The sequence below is a fragment of the Dromaius novaehollandiae genome, chromosome 23 (assembly GCF_036370855.1).
Source record: "Dromaius novaehollandiae isolate bDroNov1 chromosome 23, bDroNov1.hap1, whole genome shotgun sequence".
NCBI lineage: Eukaryota > Metazoa > Chordata > Aves > Casuariiformes > Dromaiidae > Dromaius > Dromaius novaehollandiae.
In genome coordinates, this window is record NC_088120.1 from 9,536,063 (window position 1) to 9,559,494 (window position 23,432).

The following is a 23,432-nucleotide window of genomic DNA, read 5'->3' on the forward strand; positions in this document are numbered from 1 at the left end:
AGCAGACAATCTGATCTCTGAGAATTTATTAAATTCACCAGTATTTACACACAGATGCACCCATTTCACATAATTAGCTTATGCTTAACATATATGGACAGGAAGTTTATGTTTTAGATCTAAAAACAAAAAGCAAAGAGCTCATCTTGCAGGTAAATACTTCATTTTCAAGACATTAACAGAACTCGGAATTTGGCATTTGGAGTAAAATCCCCATCAAGACAAAGGCATAACTGGATACAGCCCTGCTGCGGCAACGAGCAAAACGCCAGAGAAGGCAAATGAAGGTAACTAAAGCACCGGAGCTGGCCACGAAGCAGAAGGCTACTCCTAGCCTTCACTGTAACACAGCTCAAGCCACCCTATACCTTCAGCCGCAAAGTGTTATTCAGGTCCTCAAGTTCAAACTTCCAAGCTGAACAAGTCTAGATAATTCTAAAGTCTTTCAGGAGAAGCGTATGCAGTGACAGAGTCCTGGGGGCATTTCTCTGCCCCGCTGCAGACCGAAACAAGGGACAGTCTGGAAAACAGGTTCTTCTGCACACCAGCAACTGGGAGAGGCAGGTCCCAGCGGCTCCCAAAACCGGGAGGTGAAACCCCCCTGCTCTTTGCTGATGTGGGCCCTGCAGCTACTGAGGGAGGAGGCGGCGGCTCTTCCTCCAGTACAGGGTGCGATTCAGGGACCAGAACAGCACCACTGATGGGTGGATCCTGTGGGCTTCCAGCAAATTAGAAAGAAAGGGCTTGGGTTTTTTTTCCTCCACAAAAGAAAAGAGCTGCTCTTACTGCAACCCACCCTCACTACAGACAGATTCAGCAGCACGGATGTCAACTGATGGAGCGAACGTGCTTCTTTATGGCTAAGCAAAGCAAGACTGCAAAGAACACAGGCCACCAACCACGACGACGGGTACTGGAAGGGGAGACCACACTGCAGAAACGGACACGTCCTCTTACGTAAAAGCACGTACCAAAACACTTCCACTACAGAAATAACATTTGGCTCCAGTGATACCAAAAGAAAGATAACAAACATGATTATATTTATTCTATTCAGGAGAAAACAAACACTAATTCAACACAACAGAAGAACAGCTAATGCAATTGAAGCTTACTAATGCTGCACTGCAAATCCCCCAAAGAAATCTGCTACAGCTTTATTACAATTTCCTAAAAACCGTTCTGCCTTATTATCAAGGCTACAGAGATTGTTTTTCTCAGTGCAGGCAGAGTTAGATGTGTTGATAGCAAGAGACACTATATTTATTACTAGATAAACAACCACCATTTCCATCACTGCATGCACAGATAGACTCATGTCTTTGTCAGTCAAACAAAGCACTTAGGTTCCATTAATGTTGGACTCTCTAGCCACAGATTAGGCTGGAAAGTCACGGGGTACCTTTATGCAACAGTCAGCCCACAAAACTCTAAAGACTGAGCCAAAAAGTTGATAGACAAATCAATTTTCAGTCTCTGCGTTTTCCAGGCAAGAGCACCACCTGCACCAGTTGCTTCCTTTGGAAACTGGTGCAAAACCAGCTCAAGTCACCTTCACTTCTAGACACACACATTTCGCTGATGCTGCCTTTCCGCAGCACATGCTGTTCAGCAGGCGGCAGGGTCCAAAAGGTCAAGCAGCCTTCCACTGCGGATGTCAAGCTTAGGTAACAACTGGAGTCTGGACTGAAGCTCACCACATCCAGAGCAGTTCACGGCTGCCCTTCCATTTTCTTCTAGGGACCAGCCTTTATAGTCCGACATTGTTTATGGTACGTTTTACCAGCAGATATGTTTTCATGATGCATTAGTTAGGTGCTCGAGAAGAAAGGCGGCACCTATCCAGGCCTGCTCTCACAAGCTTTCAAGCTTTGGAAGAAAAAGCATCTTCAGAAGGGAGGTGGAAAGGAGGTTGTCACATACAAAACCCCAGTGACCTCTTTGAGGTCCCAAAGGCTGCTTACAAGCTTTACACCATGTTCAGGATTTTAGCCACAGGGAAGCTGTAAAACACTGCAGTGAGCCAGGTGTCACAGCCTGTCACCAAACAAGCCCATGAGCCATCTCGTGACTGAGCTGCTGCATGGTTTTTTGTTTGTTTTTGTTTTTTTGGGTTTTTTTTGTAGCTTTTACAATATAGCTAAGAGTCACAGAAGCTAGGGGAAAAAACAACAAAGATCTGCAAACTGAAGCTTAGACTACTGCCAGTTCCACAAAAACATGCTAAAACTACAGCAGCCCTGGCTGCAGATTACTGCAAAATGCAAGGCAGCCTCAGAAGGATGAAGGTAACCAGCAACTGCAAGTTCTCTGAGGCAAGGACTACTTTCTGGCTCTGCATTTAGCACAGTGGGATGTGAACGTGACTGGAGTTTCGACACAAGACTGCAACTTAATGCTGATAATAAATAACACCAAATGCAGAACTACATCTTTACAGGCACAGTACTTCTGTCTCCTGCTTAAAGATGAAAAGTGATGGGCTGTGCAACAAGGTGAGGTGGTAAAGCCTCCAGAGGCAGGTGTAAGCCAGGTCTAATGGCTCCTGCCTCCGGGCAAAAGTCTGAACTAATCAGGTGACGGACAGCCCCGTGGGGCCAGCGGGTCTGAGCAGCTCCCTCCCTCGACTGCATCCCTGTTCCTCCGAATGGGGCACTGATCGACAGCGGCGGCGGCACCGTACGGCTTCGGGAACAGCATGTCCTGTTTGCCGCTCTCATCAAATCAGAAGAGGCTGGAAGAATTACTTATTTTATTTCCATTATTTTTAAGCATACATGAACTTAGAAGTATGGCAACAACCCTCCTGGCCTGAAGTTACAGCCTGCACTGCTTGCGTGGTGCTCACACCACCTTTACAGCACTGCCCGCCAGGGCCCCGACTTCGAGCAGGACAAAGTGCTGCCCTGCTCTGGAAAGCGCATGGAAGGCTGGAACTCAAACCGCCGCTTCCACAGTCACCAGGAATTTGCATTTCCAGCCCTTTCAGCTGACAGAACAATTGTGAACTATCACAGCCAGGACTGTTTTACTTCCTAACTTCCGACTGCAGTCGGGTGACAATAAGACTAGATTTTCTGTTGAAAAGGGCTCAGTGGAACCATCTGCTTATTTACGCTAGATATTAATTTAGCATGAAGTCCAAAACTGGAGAGGAGCTGCAAAACGGCTCCGAGCCAAACCCACAGAAACCGCTTTATCCCTAAATTCCCGCCTCAGACGCGCTCTGAACCCTCCCAGCGAGGGCACCGCCGGGCTCTCCGGATCCCCAGCCAGCTCCCGCGGTGCCCAGCAGGCCGCGAGCACACAGAGCTGACGCTTAACTGCGCCTTCTCCGATCGCGGGTCCTTGCCTCAAAGCCTCACCCCCAGGTGTTTTGTGGTAATACCTGGTCCCGAGATACAATCTGAACAAGTAACTGTTTCTACGGCAGTCTTGCCACCAGCTTCAGCAAGTCTTTGATCAGACCTTAGATTTATGTTTTAAGGGTTGTGTTTTACAATCCAGAGACAAATTTTATTTATTTATTTAAATCACTGCTTAGGACATCTCGACTCTGCAGAGCTGGCTGGGAACACGCCGGAGTCTGTTCTGCCGCGAGCAACAGCCACGATTCGCAGTCTGGCTACGAGACCAAAGCCGGCAGCCCCGCGGCACCCGCGCGCTGCGAAGGGGAAGGACGGGCGGCATCTGGAGCCTCCTTCCAGCACCGCACAACCCTTTTTGCCTTGAGCATCTCTATTTGACAGTGATTCAACCTGGCCTTTAGCAGCCTCTTCCGCTCCTTAAAAGTTACCACGGTGGTACAGGAGAGTTTCTTGTTCCAGCCTTCAGCTACCACCAAGAGGAAGTGCTTTCCCTGCCCCCTTGGCACAGCCATACGTGCTTATGTAGTGACTGCGTCTGCCTTCATCACCTTTTACATTCATCTCCATGGCAATTTTCTTTTCTAGACATTGCTAGCTGCCTTTCTGGGAATTTATTTCCAGTCCTATATTTATTCAGAACTGGCATTCCCCCCACACGCAACAGCTGCTGGAAAATTACATATATGCCACCAGGAAACAATACAACAATCTGAAAAATTCATTCATAAAGCCTGAAGAGGTTTGCTAGAATTTGGATTTTTTAATTAAACTCTCCAATTCCTGAATATAGGTTCTGGATATGAAGGGAAATGGTTGTTCTGGAATTATTCTTTGCGGATGGCACTTTGCTAGATGGACAAGGCGACTCCAGGACACCAGCAAAGAGGCTGTGCTGTTCTGTCATACGGCTGCCTCCCTCCTACCAAACCCTTCCCTGCTTGCTCAGCCTCTCATTCACCTTTTCTTTGATGTTCAGGGCACGGGACTAGTGGTTTACCACCACTCTTGTACCGCCTGCATGAGCTGCGGCAGGCCCTCTCCCCTACAGGCACTTTGCTGAGAGAAAACAACAAATTTTGAGTCAGAAAAAAGCCTCTGGTTTAATTGATACAGTGAGGGAGAAGGCACTGACTTGATCATCCCCCAGAACACCTGTAGCTTACAACAAAGAGTTGAGCGTACCTGTATGTGCCACAATCACATGCACTTGGTTTTACATGGTAAGCTAATAAACAAGCAACACAACAAAGGAATCAAGATCTGATTAACGAGCCCCACATAGCTCTCTACCATCCCATGAAACATTTTGCATACAACTCCAGACATGCAGGGGTCCTGCAAAGCAGTCCAAATTCTGCAGCGAGCACAACCCTTTGCACCCTTTGCATTAAAAAAAAAGTTGCTTCCGCTCCCTCTTACGTTAACACTTTCTCCTCCCAGGAGTGTTGGGCAGGAGAAGAAATCTACTGAATCACCTTCACCACTGTCCATTATACTGTGGACATCAATGTAAAGGATTTCCCACATCAGCAGCGCTTAAAAAAGCAAAACAAGAAAACCCCCACTACTCTGCTTCACACTTCTGTATAAGCAGCCTGATTTCGAGATCCCGCCCATGAGGACCTAACCCTCCCTCTCACTCGAGCGCTGTGGTGCACAAACCAAACGCAGTCGGCGCGTTTCTAATAGCAGCATTTAAGGCTTGTCCTTAGACATTAGCTTTCTGTAATTGCTTATTCAGTCACAGAACTCACTCCTGTGCTACCAGCTGCCAAACTTAAGCTTTAGAAATACTTAACTTGGTATCTGACAGTTGCAATATCCCGGGCTCAGATAAGAAATTATGTAAAAATACTTTCCTCCACATTTTAGCAAAAAAAATTCCCAGAATAGCAATGCTCTTGAAATTAGACAGTACGAGGTGGTCAGTGAAAGCATGTACATTAACAGCATCTAATATTTCAGAGCTAAATCTTACCACGTTCAACAAAAAGTACATGGTAAACATGTTACAGGATAGTGGTATTTTGGTGTCTCAGCTAACAGATATGCAAGAGCAATTTTGCTGTAAAAGACTGAATAAAAAGTTGCTCATTTTGTTGCAAACGGAACATGCTTATGGCAGGATGACAGCACCCAGAGATGACATTTCGTGTTATTTTCTGTCTGAAGTCTGGAAGGGATAAAGATATTCCACCCAGCAGCCAACTTCTAACCACTGGAGCTGGAAGAGAAGTGAACAACCTCAGCTGCCCCTGCCGAGCCCGCGGCAGCCGCCACTGAGCGCTGGCAGGGGCCCTTGGGCTGTGGGTCCCCCGTCTCCCGCTCCGGCGTGAGGTGCACAGGGCTGGCCGTCCACCCCCAAGCCCCCCAAACCAACCATTTAATGCACCTTCAAATCAAGGGCTCATCTGTTTAATAATGAACAGCAGCAGAAACAACACCTGATCTTTGGCAAGCATGGAAGCATAAGCTGTTGCCGAAATCAACACCGAGTCCGGTCCGTTCGGACACTTGTCCCTTGTCCGTAAGGTGACAGGGACTTGCAAGGACGCTTTCGCAGTTCGACAGGGCTCTGCGACTTGCAGGGCCAGCAGCCAGGCGCTCTTCGGCCACAAGCTCCCTGCAAAACTACAGCCAGCCGTTTTAGTTGTAATTTAAGGGAAAGATCCTTTGGAAGCAGTTTATCACTGTCAGATGAAGCACACGAAATGCCGTACCTTCGCGACTGCGACGGAAGCACAGCCCACTCGTGGCAGGAGCCCCTGCTGACAGCAGCAGCAACGTGCAAGCATAGCTACAGGCACACAACTACAGCATCAGCAAAATCACACCCTCTGCAAGGCCCCTTCCAGGAAACACCCGTCTTCCGCACACCCCGTCCGCACCCTCCGTTAAACACGAAGCTGCTTCTTTGTCTCTGGTATGAACCACTGCAATATTTTATGCCTGCAAGGAGGTTGCAGGGGCAGAGGAAGAAGAAGAATTAAATTACTCTCCAAGGTCATCCTCACCAGGCTCGCAGTAAATGAGGCCTCCCTGAGGATTCATAAAGCTGAACTATACCTGTCCTGTATATTAAAACTCAAAGGGAAAAAGAGAGAGAGATCAAATATTATTAAAGCTCTGAGTGAGAGCTATAAAAGACAGGAAATCCAGTGTTAAGTCGAACACTGGATCAAATTCAAGAGGAGGAGAAAAAGATACAGATAAGGATTGTTTCCAACTGTGAATGTTTACTTTATTAATTTATATTTCTATCCTCCGATCAAGATTTTTGGGACTGGGCAAAAATTAGACAAAAGCTAGGCAGAGTTCCCAGAAAAACGGCTGCGAGCACTACGTCTCGCGCAGACAGCCCGTCGGTAAATCCGTGCTTCTCGCTGAAGCGGTCGGGACAATTCTCCAAGGTTCCAAAAAGGGAAGCGGCCAAGGTGACACGAGAGGCCGCCGGCCCGAAACCCGCTCTCCTGCGTGCTGCTGCGGTGCTCTTCCCTCACAGGCATTCTGCTCCACTCTAGATGCGTTTTTAAGTATTTTATATAATATATAAAATATTCCTTTCCCAAATTTTCCTGGGTCCAGGACTACAATTACCCGGAGACCTGGGGTTGGAGAATGGACTAATTTGACAGGTTAATGCTCAGTATTTACGGAGCTCCTTATAGAAGTCACTGATGCCATGAACTATACCAGCCCTGTTCAATAATCTACGGTCCAGCTAAACTCCTCCCAGCTGGGCTCCCTTGGCTTCTGCCTCCCTCTCCTCCACGCACATCCACCCTGTCTGCACAGAAGCCGGTCCCTCCCAGACCTCCTCCCTTCTCTTCCAAAGGGCAGCACTGCTCTTCCTCGCGTAGGCTAATAAATAAGAGACAGGCAACAAAAAAGATTACCTGCAGAATCACCAAAAGGAATTTTGATGAGGGAGTAAAGGTTCAGTGATGATGGTGTCGAAGCAGCAGTCTTGTAGAAGGGTCCCCCTGGAAATTTCTGCGGTGACTACAGGAGTATAACATGCAGGATCGTTGCAGGAAAACCTCTCATAATGAAGCAGATTCTTAACTTGGTTTGACATTGTCATTTTACACTACGCTATTTAATGCCAGACCTGTAAAGTAATAAATACTTATTTTGCCAGAGTATTAAAGCCCTGTGAGACGTGCCATCTACCAGTTAAAGCAAAGAACTGTTAGACCGAATCCTCATTTTTACACTGAATCTCTCTTTGCCCTTATTGCTTCTTGAGAAAGAAAAGCAGTTATCTGCCTAAACATTACCAGAAGGTTTAATTCAATTTTAGGTTGGGGGGGGGGGGGGGGGGAGATACAGCAAGTCCAAGAACAGTATCTGTTGATGCTGCAACAAGTTTACTTGCTGACAGCTAGCATCACACACGCAGTTTTCAGAAGGTGTTAAGCACTTTTTTCTTTTACTGTCTTCAGTGAAATTCTTCATATTTTTTGGAGAGAAAAACTCAAATGCTCAGAATCAATTTGCCTCAAGTTGGGAACACCACGTACCTGGAAATTCCTTAAATTGGCCATTTCCTAGTACACAGCTAAGAAAACCTTGACAATTTCCCCAAAACCACAGTCCAAGTAGTTAAACAGAAGCTGAACTCCACCCCTCTTACAAATTGCAGTCGCTTACAAACTAATGCTGTAAATTTACTGCAGTCCAGCAGCAGGGATTAGGAAGCCCCCTCAGCAACACCCACATGATGAGGCTGCGGAAAGACGATGACATGTTTTTTCTTTGCTCGCCCTAGCGCTTCCCTTCCCAAGCCAACATTAATGGCTTCGGCTCTTCCTGGCACAAGAGACATTTTGAAGAGGTGCTTAGCAGGCAATTGAATAATTGGAGCAGAAGAGCATAAAAACAAGCCTCTCCCTATCCTTTTTGGTGAATTATTTAAAAAATCCATTTCAAGGGGTTGGTGTAACAAAATAGTTTGAGCATTCCAAGCTTTCGATCCAAGTAAATAAATTATTGTTTCCACAGATCAAGCGGCATGTTCTCGTTAGCAAAGTGAATGTGCCTGTGTCTACTTTAACATGCCAGCACACCCAATAACGCAGTAGTAACCCTGCTTTGGAGATTCCCTCACTGAACACTTTCAAAAAAGGAAAACAAACTCATTTTAAACACCATCTGGCATTCCCCTCCCTTCTCTTCCATCAGTAAGACGACCACAATTAGGTTCATGAGGGCATCAGTAACGCGTTCTGCCTTCTCAGACAAGAGACCACGTCTCACTGGTCGATGCACTCCAGCATCGGCACAGCCCTAGGAATAAAGGGCCGAATGAGCCACGGGACCTGTTTGTCCTTCAGAGACCTCAACACATCATCCTCTACCAGGAATAGTACTTGGAGATTTTGCTTTATTACTGTCTACGCATACTCGCTCCACAGATAAATCAGGGCCTTCGTTCTCCGGACCTGCCAATCTAGTCGTTCACAGGCAATACTTCCACTTTAAGGAGGACTGATCTTTTTATATTGCATCATTCCTTCCAAAGGCTTTTATGGTATTAGCTCCACCCAGAGGAATAAAGGTACTGAAACTATTATTGCAGTATTAATCATCCCCAGGAACTCAAATCCACGAGCAGGCTTCAAAGAAGAAAGGTCTTGATGGACTTTGGAAAAAACCCACAACAACTAGGTTGCTGAAGGTGTCATTTTATCAGGCAAACCACAGCATTACTACCCAAGCTCAGACCTTGAAAATTTAATTTATCCAGAAGCCATTTAACTTAAGTTAGCTGCATTTCAAAAATATTGCAAAATTATCATAAAAATGAAAAATGATAAAATGATTTTATTACAAACTAGACAGTCCATCAGGACCCCCTTGCTACAGGCCGTAAGCAATCACAGTGATGCAACCATCATGTCCCCAAAGAACTTGCATCTTCCACAGACAGAATAAGAAAAGCACGAAAGGATTTAGCCAAGGTCACACAAATGGATTAGAGCAAGCTGGGCAGTAGAAGCAATCCAATAAGTGTTAGAAGTCATTTAATGTACAGAATACACAATACAGCTACGCAACAGCCCTGTGAAACGCATCTGTTGTTTGTAAGATATTCTGCTCAGTTAAAAGTTTGGAGGAGGGAAAGGGATTGGCTAATTTGGGCTGTTTCATGCTGTCTGCTTAATATCAATGGATTTAGCTTGTGTCTGTGCTGGAGTTGGACAGAGAGTAGCAGAGATGTAATTGGCTCGAATCCCCAGGCAGCCACTGCCAGGACCAGCTGCTGTCTGTCTGGGAGAAAAGCCATCCTTCTTCCCAGAGTCCTATAGTATCAGGACACAGAAGACAAACAACTGCATGGTGCATTTCTTACCTTACAGACCGTCTCGGGGCTCTGGGTTAACAACACACAGGTGTGCACGTGCAGCGGGGGCAGTTCGCATCCTCCCATGCACCACGCTGCCGCGTTCTGCAGCGAGCACAAGCAGAACGAGAGCCACAGGCCAGTTGGGGCTATCAAGTCGCAAGGACCCGACCTGCCTTCCTTTGATTTTAAATACCCAAGGTACCAGAAAGCAGTGGCAGGGGCTGACAAAACTGGAAAATAGCCTATGAGTTAGGATAGCTGCTGGAGACTGGGGAGCCTCACAGCCAACTCTCCCCAGCAGCAGCCCTGTCAAGGAGGTCCAGTTTTGCAAGAGTTTAGGCGTAACGTGCTGAGATACTGAAATGCAGAAATATTAGTCCTTCCGCTTCCAGACTAGAAATTACTGACATCTGTTAGAAATCTGTCTGCATAAATACAGATGTGGACAATTAGGTAGCTACAGAAAATTAGGTACTTTTGGAGAGGAAATCCAGCTTGGCACCCTGGGGCTGGCCGGCTTTGTGGGGACTATGCGAATGACTCAACTATCTGGCCTGCGCAAGCAGAGACAGACAGATGCAAACACAGCTCTAATTAAGGTTTCTGAACACTTCCCTGAGCACAACTAGCCATCAGCTGGCAGGCAGGTCCGATTTTGGACACCTTAGGGGAAGGGGAAGGCAAAGGCCAGATCTGTGCAGTAACATGGTACCGTACTTCCCATTTCTGATGTGCCTTTTTTCCAATACATTCCTATAAAATACAGTTCAGGAAAACTTCTTCAGTGGTTGGAGTTTCACAGGACACGTGTCAAGGTTGACTAACTGTTGCCTTACATCTAAATTAATTTTATCATCCATAATGATAATTAAAGATGATTAATTCTGGACTGACCCGACTGCTCCATAGCTATTCAGTGTAATTCCACAGGGAAACCAGAGTTCTCAGACAACAGGGAAACAAAAAAGGGGGGGCCAGGTAGGAAATGCCCCAACCTTGTGCGGGGATGCTGCTGTGGGTGACCTCGCAGGGCAACGAGATCTCCCACCAGGCACGACACAATGTGGCACCAACCGAAACGCAGAGATCTCTGACTCGCTGTCTAGCATGTGTCTACAGCACCTTCTCCTGCCTGGGACATGCCTGCGACACCTCGGGGACAACAGCCGGGAGCAGCTGGAAGGCCAGTCTCTTCTGTGCCGAGTATTGATTACAGCTGGGAGAAACACTCCTCTCTGTCGAATAGCAGGGGGCTGAAAGCCCAAGGTGAGAGCAGTGCTTTCAGCAACACAGCTTCCCTGGATCACAGCCCAAAGCCTCACGCACAACCCCAGCGCCAGACCAGCAAGGGACGACCAGCAGCCGCCAGGCTCCAGCTGGGCTTCCTGCGTTTAGGAAGGGGCCATCCCCAGACATCATCCCATCCCCTCGAGCTCCCACCACAGCTAACCTGCTGCAGCGGCCGCTAAACGCACCCAGATTAGGACCGGTTATCGGGGAAGCCTCGAAAGAGAGCATTCACCCAGCGCCTGGGTTTCCGAGCTACCGCACCACGCTCAAAACAGACTGACAGCCTCTCCAACGAGCAATTCTCCCACACGGTAAAGCCTCGTTCTCTATTTTCAGCCATCCACTTGTATAAAAACACTCTCCTAATACAGGTACCCCAAGGTATTAATTTTACTGGGTGCCAAGATATCATTGTGACAGATGAAAACAGCACAGATCGACAGGTTTAGTTTTGTTTTAAATGATAATTCCTGTTCTTCTTCCAAAAGCAAGAATCTTAGATCTCCTTCCAACACCCAAAGATTTCCTCTGTACCCTCCAAAACAGCCCATGACAACATTGGATCCCAAATATGAAAACATTTTCAATGGTTTACAGAAAGATCAACTCTGCCCTACCAAGTTCCTGGTAGAAATTCGCTCTTTACTGTAGAGAAGCAGATTTTTTCCTTCTCTCTAACACTACACCTATGCCAGAACTGCTCCTTTTCAGGTCCTTCCCTGTACTCCAACCCTCCCACACATCCTCCCTCTACATGATTTTCTCATTATTTCACACAGCCATGGAGGGATGGATCCAGAAAGCCGGCGTGTGGCTGGTGTTGAAGCTGGAGAGGGCTTGCCTAGGCTTTGGCAGCAACGGGAAAGCCGAGAAAAGCTCGGCCTCTTTCTCCCTAAGCAGTCGGCATCACTACGGCCACTTTGAGGATGGGCGCAGGACCCCCGCCGGCATCGGATCTCATCTGTTCGATCCCATACGAGATCAGGACATACGTGCCACAACACCGAGTCTCGCGAAGGGGCAACGCAGTCGCCAGGCAGAGTGCCGGGCTGGGACCCCAGTGGCAGCCGGCCCCTTCCCGCTGGCCTGGGTACCATGCTTTGGGCTACCTGCTTCAGCGCCCATTTTATCTTCTGTAAAATAAAAATGGTGCTACCTCACGGAGCCCTGGCCATCCACAGGGGAAGCACTGCAGAGAAGGCAGCTGTTATAAGCAGAGTAAATCCTGTTAGTGTTTTTTTTTGGGGGGGGGAGGGGGCAGTCGGGGGGAAAATCAATGCAAGAAAATAACTGGGGGGAAAAAAGCTATTGTTGGAATTGTTCGTAAGATATGAAAATTTAGAGCAACTTCCTCTGCCTATTGTAACACAAACTCCATTATGACACACCTCCATTAAAGGGCAGCTGAGTCATTAAATATTTGCTGTGTCACTATTAAACTACCAAATACAACTGGAAACGAATTTTTACAGCCACAAGATTAAAGTGCCTACTGGCACTTCACTCTCAGAGGAGACTCTGTGATAAGAGGAAAAGCCTCTAGAAACAACAACAGATGTTTGCAACAAGACACGTTAAAACAAAAATCAACTGATTTGGGGGGACTCTGTTGATTCTGTTGACAAAATGTTGTTACCAGAAGACAACATCTAAAGAAAAGCGCGCTGGGCTGAGAGGGAGGCGATCGCTGTATCAAGGAAATACAGTCAGCGTGTTCAGTTCAAACACAACTGGTATCAAAAACATTCCCAAAATCCGCACTCCTTGAACCTTTATCTTCCCCAACAGCATCTTATCTGGGGATTCACAGCACTGCAGCGCTGCAGCATTTACATAGAGCATTTAAAATAATTCCTCTAAAATAAGCTGCTCGTCATGCTACGAAGCCCCTTTCTTTCACTTGCAAGACGGCTTTGTAGTCTGGGTTTTCCCCACATGTAACACCCAAAGGGAAGCTGCGCCTCGGGTGAAGCAGGGAGAGCCCTGCCGACGCCGCGAGGGCAGCGCGTGACACAGCCGCAGAACCACGGCGACGACAACGGGAGCAGACGGCCTCCCATCCGAGCCTGTCACCACACAAAGCGGTTGTACGCTAGCAATCCAGCGAGAGAAGAGGGAGCTGTCCCCAGCACCTCTGACCCTGATAGCCCGGCAAGATGATGTCCTTGCAGATGCCACCAACAGAACACAGCTGAGCAAAATGAGCATCTTCCCATGAATTAAACCAGGATACAAAAGAGAAATGGCTTCATAATACTACCACCTCGCTGTTAGCCACCAAAAATACTCACTTAGGGGAGCTAAACTCTAGTGATGCAGGAGAGATTTAGTTCTCGTTGAAGTCAGCTGGAGGCAACGGTGCACAGCCCATTTCCTACCCACCTCATCTTGTTGGAAAGTCCCTCATATGAGGCCTCTGAAAGCAACCCTGCAATTCCTCCTTTCGTCGGAGCCCGGATCCGGAGGTCAGAGAATCGGGAGAGTCCGTAGTGCCCTCCCAGGCATCCTGGCGCAGCCAAGAGCAATAAAATGCCCCTACAGAGCTTTTGACCCAAAGCACAGCTTTCTAGATGGGCATAATGCAGTTATTCTTTAATAGCTTTTTTTATGGCATGGAAGAAGGAACTTAATATTGCAATTACTTCATTTAATACCATGTAATGGCTGAACAAGCTTGTCAGCTACCTGGAATAGAGAAAAGGCAAAGTATGGTATAATTGCATTAAAGTGGAAAACATGGGTAACTGCTCATATTAAAAAGGATCAGAAATAAAAAGGCAACATAGTGTGAATTATAGAGAAAATAAATACTTTATGACATGCAGCTGAAGATCTGACATGTTTAGCAGCATCCTGCAAACCAATTCAGCACAGAGGCTGTTCTCCTCCCAGTCACCTTAGCTCACGGCAATCAGGAAAATAAAGGGGGAAACAAGGTGGGGGGGATGCTGAAAGCACTCACTCTTCACAGGGAGCTCGAAAGGGATGAATTCGGCTCACATGCAAAGTTAGCAGGTCAAGGACAAGGCACCTGGAGAGAGATCATTTTCCTGAGATGCAATCAGAGACATGGTGCATTGCAGCAACGTCCGCTCAAAGCGTCACACCAGCACTTTGCATTTCGATAGTTTGGCAGCCAAAGGCCTTAAAGCAGTTTAGCCACCATTACTGGCTTCCCAGCCTTTCTGCGAGGTGCAAGACCACCATACTGATGTCCCCATTGATGGCAGGAAAAGGGAGACTCCAAAAAATAAAGGCCATCGTTTGGAAAATGTCCGTGATGACCCTAAGCAATGCTGAAGGCAAGCTTGGCAGTGCACAATTTCATGCATTACTGAGGGTGATTGCTCTTTATTCCAGCTTATAAAGCCCAACATCAAGTCTTCCCAGGTCTGGAATTAGAGGATGATGACGGTTGACTGAAATTCCAGAAAACTGAGTGAAAGCGCTTCACCTTCACAAGAGGAAGAAACAGAGATGGCAAGGATGCGTCTTATTCTCACTCTGCTGCTAACTCCTGCACAGGAGGCAAAGCAGCAGTATTCATCACCACAGAAGTAGCTTATGAAGCAACATTTCACTAAAAAGAACCATGTGCACACCTCAACCAAAAAGGGACCTATTCCCATCAAAACAGAGACTTTCGCATTAGCTTAACACAACTGAAAATCCCAGTATTTCTACCAAACGCAAACCATTCACAAGTTATAAGGCATGTACCAAAATCCCATGGGATAATGAGAAGTGATATATTATTTCCATTTACCCCGTTTTTTTAAGAAAACGTGATCATATCAGGTCCTCTTTCCGCAACCACAAATCAGTTTGCCTAAGACAAACTCAGAGATGAAGCTTTTAAAAGAATCTCAAAATTCACACTGTATAATTAGGAGAACCAACAAAAAAGAAATGCACTGCACTGTACTTTTTGCTGCTCTTATATAAAGAATGGCAAGCTTTCAGACATTACAAACTTTTCTTCTCTACATCGTATTTTACATAGATATTCTACGCCTTAGCATGTCTGATCTTTTCAACCGAACTCTCAAATGTCAACATTCATTTACCTTATAATTAACATCATTATCAGCAGAGACATTTTTCTCATCTTCCTGCTTTTTTGTGTCTTGATAGCTTCTGTCAAGGGACTGCTTTCACTTTTTTAAAGAAAGAATCAAAAACTTCTTTCAAATTAACAGCTAATATATATTGAAAGGATAATTATGGATGAGGCCATAACTCTGAGCAACGCTGACCTTTGAAGCATTTTGGCAATAGATGGAAAGCCAAAGGTTTACCTTTCTGACTGCGCAACTCACGTGGAGTCTTGTAGCTTTATTAATTTTTCCTGCATTGCGGTTTATATTATTCCTTCTGGCATGAAATTTTCACCTACCATGGCAAATCAGAACCAATTTCATACCTTCATCAGCACTCATTAGTTAATAGGCAGAGGGGTAAAGTCTTAGATGAGTGAGCCATTTCAGTGGCCAAAGCCTATGGGCTTTTTTCTTTTAAATAAAGCACTAAAATACTACAGAAACATTATTATGTATTATATATGAACTACCTAGATCCCACTTTTGACTGGAAATCTGAACAGGCCCATAACCAAGATCTTTTTCCAAGACTGACAGCAAAATCTCTTTTCCTGATAATTAGGTATCTGCGGTCTCAGGATGCATCTGCATCTACCGCAGTGATTGATAATGACAAAAACACCAAATCAAAGTCTCACCGACAGGTCACAAACAAGAACAAAGCAGCAAGCCCAGGATGAAATTATTTGTTTGGAAAATGCCCTAATTAAGGCTTCTGTTTTTTCAAGCTGCATCACCCACTTTTCGTGCCCCTTTGGTGTGCTGACCCACAAGCGCAGCCTGGGACCGCACGTGGGATGCTAACGGGGGACAGAGGCAAGAACCGGCGCGTCGGGACACAACAGAAGGAGAGCAGCCACGTCCAAGGCCCAGAAAGACATTTTTCCAGAAAGAAGAAGCCAGGTTGCTAATAGAGATAGAGCTGAGCTTTTAAGTAAACACTGTCAAATGAAAATAAAGCCTGGAAGCGTGTTACAGCGCAGAATACCTTGCCAATTCTGCACTCGAGCTTCCCACAGCAAAACACACAGTGAACTCAATGCATCTTAGTGCGTTATCAGGAAAGGACAGCCGTTTTTAAGTTATAGTTCCCTACAAACTTGTACCAGATAACTTTTTCTACTTTATTGTGATGCTTCTGACTTATCATATGTGACAGCGGTGGCCGGGAGGGGAGGGGAAGCAACCACCCCGCAACCATTCCTAGCTGTAGCCATCTCCAGAAGCACTAAGGCAAGTGTAAAATGTTTTCCATAACTGAAGAGGAGGCAGAATTGTGGACAGCAAGATTCAGCACGTGGAAGAGCAGACAACGCACCGCAGGAACATCAAGCTGGCTGCCACCTCCTACAGACACACTGCTTGCCAGAGAAAACCAGGGATTTTAAAGACACTGAAGCATTCATTACTAGCAGCAGCACATACCATGGTTTTGTCCACTTGTTCTTCCACTGCCGCTGCGCGCCCCCCCCCTTTTTAATCTGTATTTCAAATTTGGTATTTAAAATGAGTTAATGGATAGTTTTCAGTCAACATGCTTTGGGCATTAATCACACATGAACCCTCCACATTGCCTATAGCATCTGCTTCAACCTCTACTGAAGAGGCCAGGTAACAATTCCAGTTCTTGACTGGATAAATCCAACTATTCACATTTGTGTAAGATATTTTTAAATAAATTTTATTAGACTGTCTCATCTATAGGCTTAGAATTCACTGTCCATGTAACAACTGCACAGCCAAAAGTCTGCTTGTATAAATACTCATAAGCAGCGAGATAGCGAAGGGTTAGAAGCACAAACCGATGGCCAAGTTCCTCAGTGAGCAAGTAGCAATCTTATTCAACCACCGCAAAGTGAAATGTGCATGAACTCTGTTCTGAAGGGGGGATACGCTTTGTTTTCCTAGGAGAAAGTTCATCCAGAATTGAGAGCCGAGTTACAGATAGCTGTAAATCACTATTATAGTGCACTTCCCCCCAGAGGCCCCGTAGAAGTAGCAGCTTATTAAAACCTACCCTGCCCTCACTGGAGGGGAGGGGGACAAGACATATGACTGTGTCCCCAGCAGTGATGCTGACCCATATTTATTCCAGTCCCAGCATTTATTTGAACAGAGTTGGCCTATTTTGATGAATTATGTGGGTAATTCAGGGACACGAGCAAACATTCCACCGAGTTCAGATTAACGGCCTCCATTCAAAGTGAATTTTATAAATGACCTGAGCCAAGGGGGACCCTGCCCATCTCCTGTGCATTCAAATACAACGCGCTCCTTAAGGCAATTTCACTGAACATCGTCAGTTCCACCGTTAAATGAAATTCCTGGGGAAGATCTGGAAAGAACACAGATAAATGAGGCTAAATAAACCAAATCAGGGAAAGAGCAAAAGAGTTTTATTTGTAGCTCCTGAACTCTGGGAACTGGGGAATCTGAGAAGTCTCTTAGGCTGAATTATTGAGATGATAAAGCACCTGCTGAAGAGACCTCCGAATGCTGTAATGAAATTATTTCATTGCCCTAGAATAATCAAATGCAGGTTCTCTTCTCAGGGCAAAGAGGCAACAGAAGGAAAAGCAGGACAGATGACTGGAATGCAAATCGCCCTCTGCTCAGGGAGTAAGCAAAAAACGCCAAAAACCCAAAAGAAAACAAAAACAGAAAGTGACACGAAAGGAGCAAGGCTGATGGTACTGCAAACACCCCCAGTTTGTTCCCATCTTATTCACTGCTCTGGAGTCACTTGAAAATGAGTGAGAGTAAACACAGAGAGGAAAGGGACATCCCCAAAAGCAGCCTATTGAGGTATTTTGACTGAGCTTGATTTTACCAACACCTAGACCGGAGCTACGGTTTTGCCGCCAACTCCTAACTAGGGCAAGTCGCCTGAGCCTAATCCTGACTCAGGCAGAGAGCACAGCAATTAAACAAGTCCTACTGAATACAAAAGAATGAGGTGTTAAAGAAGTTATCTATCTGCAATAAAGGGCTAAATCCCTCCCTTCCAGCCTTCTGTTCCTCCTCTGTCTTTCAAAAAAGACAAGGTCTGCAGAAGTCAGGGCTCTTTCATAATTCAGTGCTGACGCAATCCACTATTCCTGCATATTTAACACTACTGGGAACTTCGGTAAGTCACCTTATACCTGCAATGAATGGTCACAGTTTTGATTTGTTTTATTCATACTTCTGTTCTTAGTCACGAGGATTCGGAGGCGGTCAGGAAAGCTACCCATCTCCCAGGGACAACCGATTCAACCTTTTAAAAACAAGTAAACAAAACGTGGGAAACCTCTTCCTTACATTCCCACACCAGCCTGCAGAACCTCATCACATTTTCATTTACTCAAATGTAATTAATGAAGGCTTTTAAACCCTCAGAACCTTTCAAATTAACGAAAAGTCCACCCAAATAAATTAGACATGTAGTCCAGGAGCTGCGGATTTAAATTACAGTAGTTATCCTGACAGGAACCAAGAAACAGCTGTCACATACAATTATTTCAGGGCTGCTACTAAACCATTTTCACATTATGAGCTGCCACCTCTCAGCAGCCAGCAGCGGCTTCACATTTTATCATGACAAAGCAGCGGAGGCGTCCGGGGATCCCGCCGGGCGCGTGCGCGATGCGCTCACGGCCGCCACAGCGACATCACTGCAGCCCGACGATGTCACCGCAGCCCAGTGACATCACCACAGCACCGGAGGTCACAATCACGGCCCCCAGCGAGGGCCGAGCCCTCCCGCCCGCCATCATGGCAGGACACACGGGAGGCCACTGAGCGCCGAGCCGGGGGAAAGGCCCCCGCGTCCTGCCGTGGGGACGCTGAGCGGCAGGGCGAGCGCCGGCCATGCAGCCATGGCTCTCGCTGCCGCACGGCCCAAGCAGAGGAAGCTCACTTCTCACCTCGTCTTCTTTGTCTCCTTCGAGGACACCGCCAAGGCCAGCCCCCAGCCCATGAACGGCAAAGACCTTCCCAACTGCTCGGAAAAACGGAAAGCCATGTCCAGGGAGGGAAAAAAGAAGTACAAAGATGCAGTGAAGCAGCACAACGCAAAACATGCAACGGAGAGAACACGGGATCCTCTGAGGGGAGTGAGGAGACGGGAGAGAAAGAGGCCAAGGAAAAGCAACAGCCTCGCTACGAAGAAGCAGCCGCTACCTGCTTTCTTCCTCTTCATGGCAAAGCATCGTCCCGAGCTGCGGAAACTGAACCCGCGCTGGACAGCTGTAGAAACAGTCAAGCAGCTGGGGAAAATGTGGCACGAGCAGCCAGAAGACGACAAAGCGACATACAAACATCAGGCCGCACTGCTGAGGAGGAGAAACCGGAGCGGGAAGCAGCAGGTTCAGGCATGAGCCAGGAACCACCAGGAAAGAGCAGCTCGTAACAGGGAAACTCCAAGCAGAAGGGAGGAAACAAAGGCTTTGATGGCCTGCTTTGCTGATGAGAGACTGATCCTCAGCAATTTCGTGTCATCACTTGTGCAACTGCAGCTCCTTGTGAAGTTTCAGCACAGTTCATTGTAAGCCTTAGTAAAAATAACTGCAAATACTGGATAATTGCAGGGTTTTTTTAGACAGGGCAATAATTCAGAATTAATACAACTGGCCCCATACTGATGGCAACAGGAGCATTTGTGCCTAGAGATGGCACAGCCCAGGGATGGATGTTTTCTGTTTCTCCACAAGAAAAAAGGAATGAGTCTTCCCTGCCTCCTCACTCCTCCGAACCATGACTTAAAACAGGGTCCTTCCACAAGCAAGGAACCATGGTCCTCCAGCTCCATTCTCTGCTAGTCTGGCAGACCACAACAAATGCCAGCTCCTGCCCCCCGGAAAGCCCACGGGCATTGCACCTCTGCCAGGGCTCTTCAGCCGTGACCTGCTCAGCCCGCAGCTCCGGTCCACTGCACAGCTCACGCGTCTCAGAGGTGACAGGACAGGTAGGACAGAGCGTGCAGCCGACCTAAATTCTGCTGCCGCACGCTGGCAAGTGGCACAATCTCTGAGCCATCCAACCTGCTTCCAAACAGGAGCAGGGTACAGGAACAGAGGCAGGTGCTTCCAGCTCGCGTACACAGCCTCGTGCAAACGCCTGCCAGACAGCACCATGCCCACACAGTCGTCTGTTTAGGATGGGTCATCTCCCAAACTAGCATTTGCTCCCCAGCCCTGGCAGGCTTGGACCCACTGTCTCCTGACTGCAGTGCAGAGAAGCAGCTACCAGTTGCATCTCGCACACACATTCCCTTCTGGCGAGATGAGCGGTGCTGCAGACTGCTGCGGTTCTGCTACAGCTGCTCTGGGTTGGTACCACAACCATCACCGAGCAACTGCGGTGCAGCAGTAGCACTGGGAGTGCCCCAAACCAGAACAAAGTATAGCTTTTAATATACCCAATTTCTACATTTCACAAGCCCTAGCACTAGCAGTTTTTGACATTTGTAAGTTACATGTGAACAGACATGTTGGAAACATGCAGAGACAGGTTGGAAAGGGTAAGAGTTTGGCCTTGGGCCCTGCTTGGGGATATTACCAGTTAACTTAATATACTAAAGTACGTTACAAAGTCACTAACCTGATCTTTTCTCCTGAACGCCACCGGTAAGTTGGTTCCACTTTAAACCGAAGTTTAGACTGGAGACCTCCAGAGGTCCCCTCCAACCTAACACTTCCTACAATTTTATGGCAACAGCTACAGCACCATTCAGGACCAACCTGACAATTTCAATCGTGCCACTAACAACCTAGAGGGTCCAGAGTGGATTTTTCAACAAGCCTCTCTTGTTTCAAAACCAGTTCCTCCACCTAAAAGCAATATAGACAAATAGATGCACGCACACATGCAAGGAAAGAATCAAGTAGTCAGTAGAAGTGGAATACTCCAAAACTCTTCTGTTTATTCCATGCTGGAGCAAGGCCTCAGCCTAACAGAAAACCGCAGTCAAATTCTGCCTACTTTCCTTCTGTGCACCAAGGGAGGGAATGCTTCAGCTAAAAACACTCACAGGCCAACTGGGCTCCAAAGGTGCCAGAGGAAACGTCTGCCCCTTATTCCATAGACTAGATTTTGTCAGGGTCTTAGCACCATCTACTGTAATGCCTGGAGATTAAGTCAGTGGTCAGCAGCTATCAGGAAACTTCAAAATACAGGACATGACCCTATGAAGCTATTGGTACAGATGCTGACATATTAAGTAAAAAATAATACCCTGCTATGACTTGGTAGCAGAGTGTTTAAGTGAACAGGGACAAGAAATATCACTTTAATAGTTCTCATGACTGCATGGCCGCTAACAGCTTGACAGGATCCATCAATTAAAATCTATTTCCAGCAGCGCTAGTGATGGCAACACCACACTGCTCAGCTATTTTTGGCACGTTACGAATATGAAGTGGTTAAAAAAAGATGCATCAGAAAAGCCCAAGTTATCACCCATGCAATCATACTTTTTAAGAGAATCTTTGTCTCTTCCATCCCTCAGCTTGCACACTCCGCAAACAATCGGCATTCAGGCACAATCATGCTCTGAAGTTGGCACACAGGTTCCACTCAATTTAGCACATCACAGTCTGGTTGTGAGTAATGTCTTCAAATTCCTGCAGCACTGCCTCAAAACATCCACTTCCCTGCAAACACACACTCCAATAAACTCCCAGTATGGCTATTTCTAGCAGCCTCTTCAACTGAAATACAATCTGAGAGGCTCACGGATGCCTGCTGACTGCAGACTCAGAACTTGCAATAAAACACCAGTTATCTGCAGTACAGCTATATCTAAGTAACAATATGCAGGCTTGTAGATAGCATTTTTGGTGCGGTGGTCACCTATATATATATATATATTTTTTTTTTTTTTAAATAGTACTTATAGTTCCATTTCACATATGGGGAAACAAAGGATCAACATTTCCCAAAGTTGGGGTACCCGAAGTTCAGCAGCTGTACCTGGAAGCAGGCACCCACTTTAGAGACTCCCCTTCTCAGAAGTTGAGACATCTGAATTCAAAATTTTAAACTTAAGCAACCCAAAAAGAAGATAAACCTAGAGACAGCTTAAGCACATTGTCCAAATTCAGATTAGCAGGAATTTTGTTTTTAGATCAGGAGAAATTATTGTCATCTTGAACTAGGCCCCAGGACAGATTACTCAAAGATGGTGCCAAAAAAGGGAGGTAATTTTAGGTATTCTTGTCCTCCAAATGACAACTCCACACGGCACCAGGATCTCGAGCTGGTTTGCTTTAGCAGAGCACGTGCGCATCTGCCCGCACACCTTCGCAGGATAGCTGTTACTGAAAGGAAACAGCAAGGCCTGGAAAACACTGCACCTGAAGCTGTCAAGTCTTTCACCAATATCTGTTTTCACAATACCTGCATATGGACTATAGATAAAAACAGTACTTAAGAGCAAGCATTAACAGTGAATCACAACACTTTTGGAGATGCCTTGCAGCAGTTACAAAGAAACTACGGTCTGATAAGAGTTTATGGATAACCGATGGAGAATGGTGATTAAGAGATCAGTATGCCTATTGTGGGGGGAAACATATCTTGGAGGCCTGGGATAGGTTCCTTCTCCATCTGCTTTCCACATGCTAGCGAAAGCAGGCAACAAAACTCTTCAGTGAAGCCTACGGATTCATTCAGCATTGGAAAAACTGTGGCTCACTGCAAGCCTTTACATGAAAGCTGTTTCATATGCTTTTCATGTACTCAAAACTAATGATAATGTCATTATAATAGATCTAGTAATATCATTTTTATGGAGTTTAATGCTGCCTTTGTTGTTGCTGCCACGGGAAAGAGGAGTAAAAAACTCATTGCAAGTTCTGCAGGAGAAAATAACCTGGAATGCCATTTCCCCTTCGAGCCCACTAATCCGGACGGCCGGCACCAGAGAGGCAGCGCTTCATTTCCCTACCATCTTGATGCAGGGCTTTCTGAAGGACCGAGTGTCAGAGCTGAAGAGAGTAGCCAGAAGTTTTAGATCTCTACCCAACAAAGTCTTCAGAAATCCACTTGCCTGCACGGTTTCTAGCACTTACAGCTCTAAGCAGGGGGGCAAACACAGATGGGTCATTACGCACCTGGATCGCACTTCAAAATCCAGCTAGCATTTAGAAAAGCAGAAATAGACCCCAAAGCCAAAATTTCAGGTACTCTTCAACCTCCCCCAAAAGGAGGTCTCAGCACAGAAAGTGTAAAATATCATTAAGGAAACCTGAATGCTCCACTCATTCTCCTATTGATTTAAGTCCATCAAGAGTAGCCTCTCTGCAGATATTCCCTCTTTTATCTGATAAATGGGAGTAATGACAT

The 23,432-nt window shown here is 46.4% G+C and overlaps 1 protein-coding gene across 3 annotated transcripts in view; it reads right to left on the reverse strand.

The window, feature by feature from the left end:
• Positions 1-23,432, reverse strand: part of CSMD2 (CUB and Sushi multiple domains 2) — a 326,291-nt gene that overhangs the window by 188,913 nt on the left and 113,946 nt on the right. Inside the window, exon 1 of one of the 3 annotated variants that reach the window (XM_064525207.1) lies at positions 19,269-19,339. The exons of the other annotated variants lie outside the window; for them this stretch is intronic. Coding sequence (XP_064381277.1) covers positions 19,269-19,297 — 29 coding nt within the window. The 5' untranslated portion in view covers positions 19,298-19,339. Of the gene's footprint in view, positions 1-19,268; positions 19,340-23,432 lie in introns of those variants that run through there. 3 annotated transcript variants of the gene reach the window in all.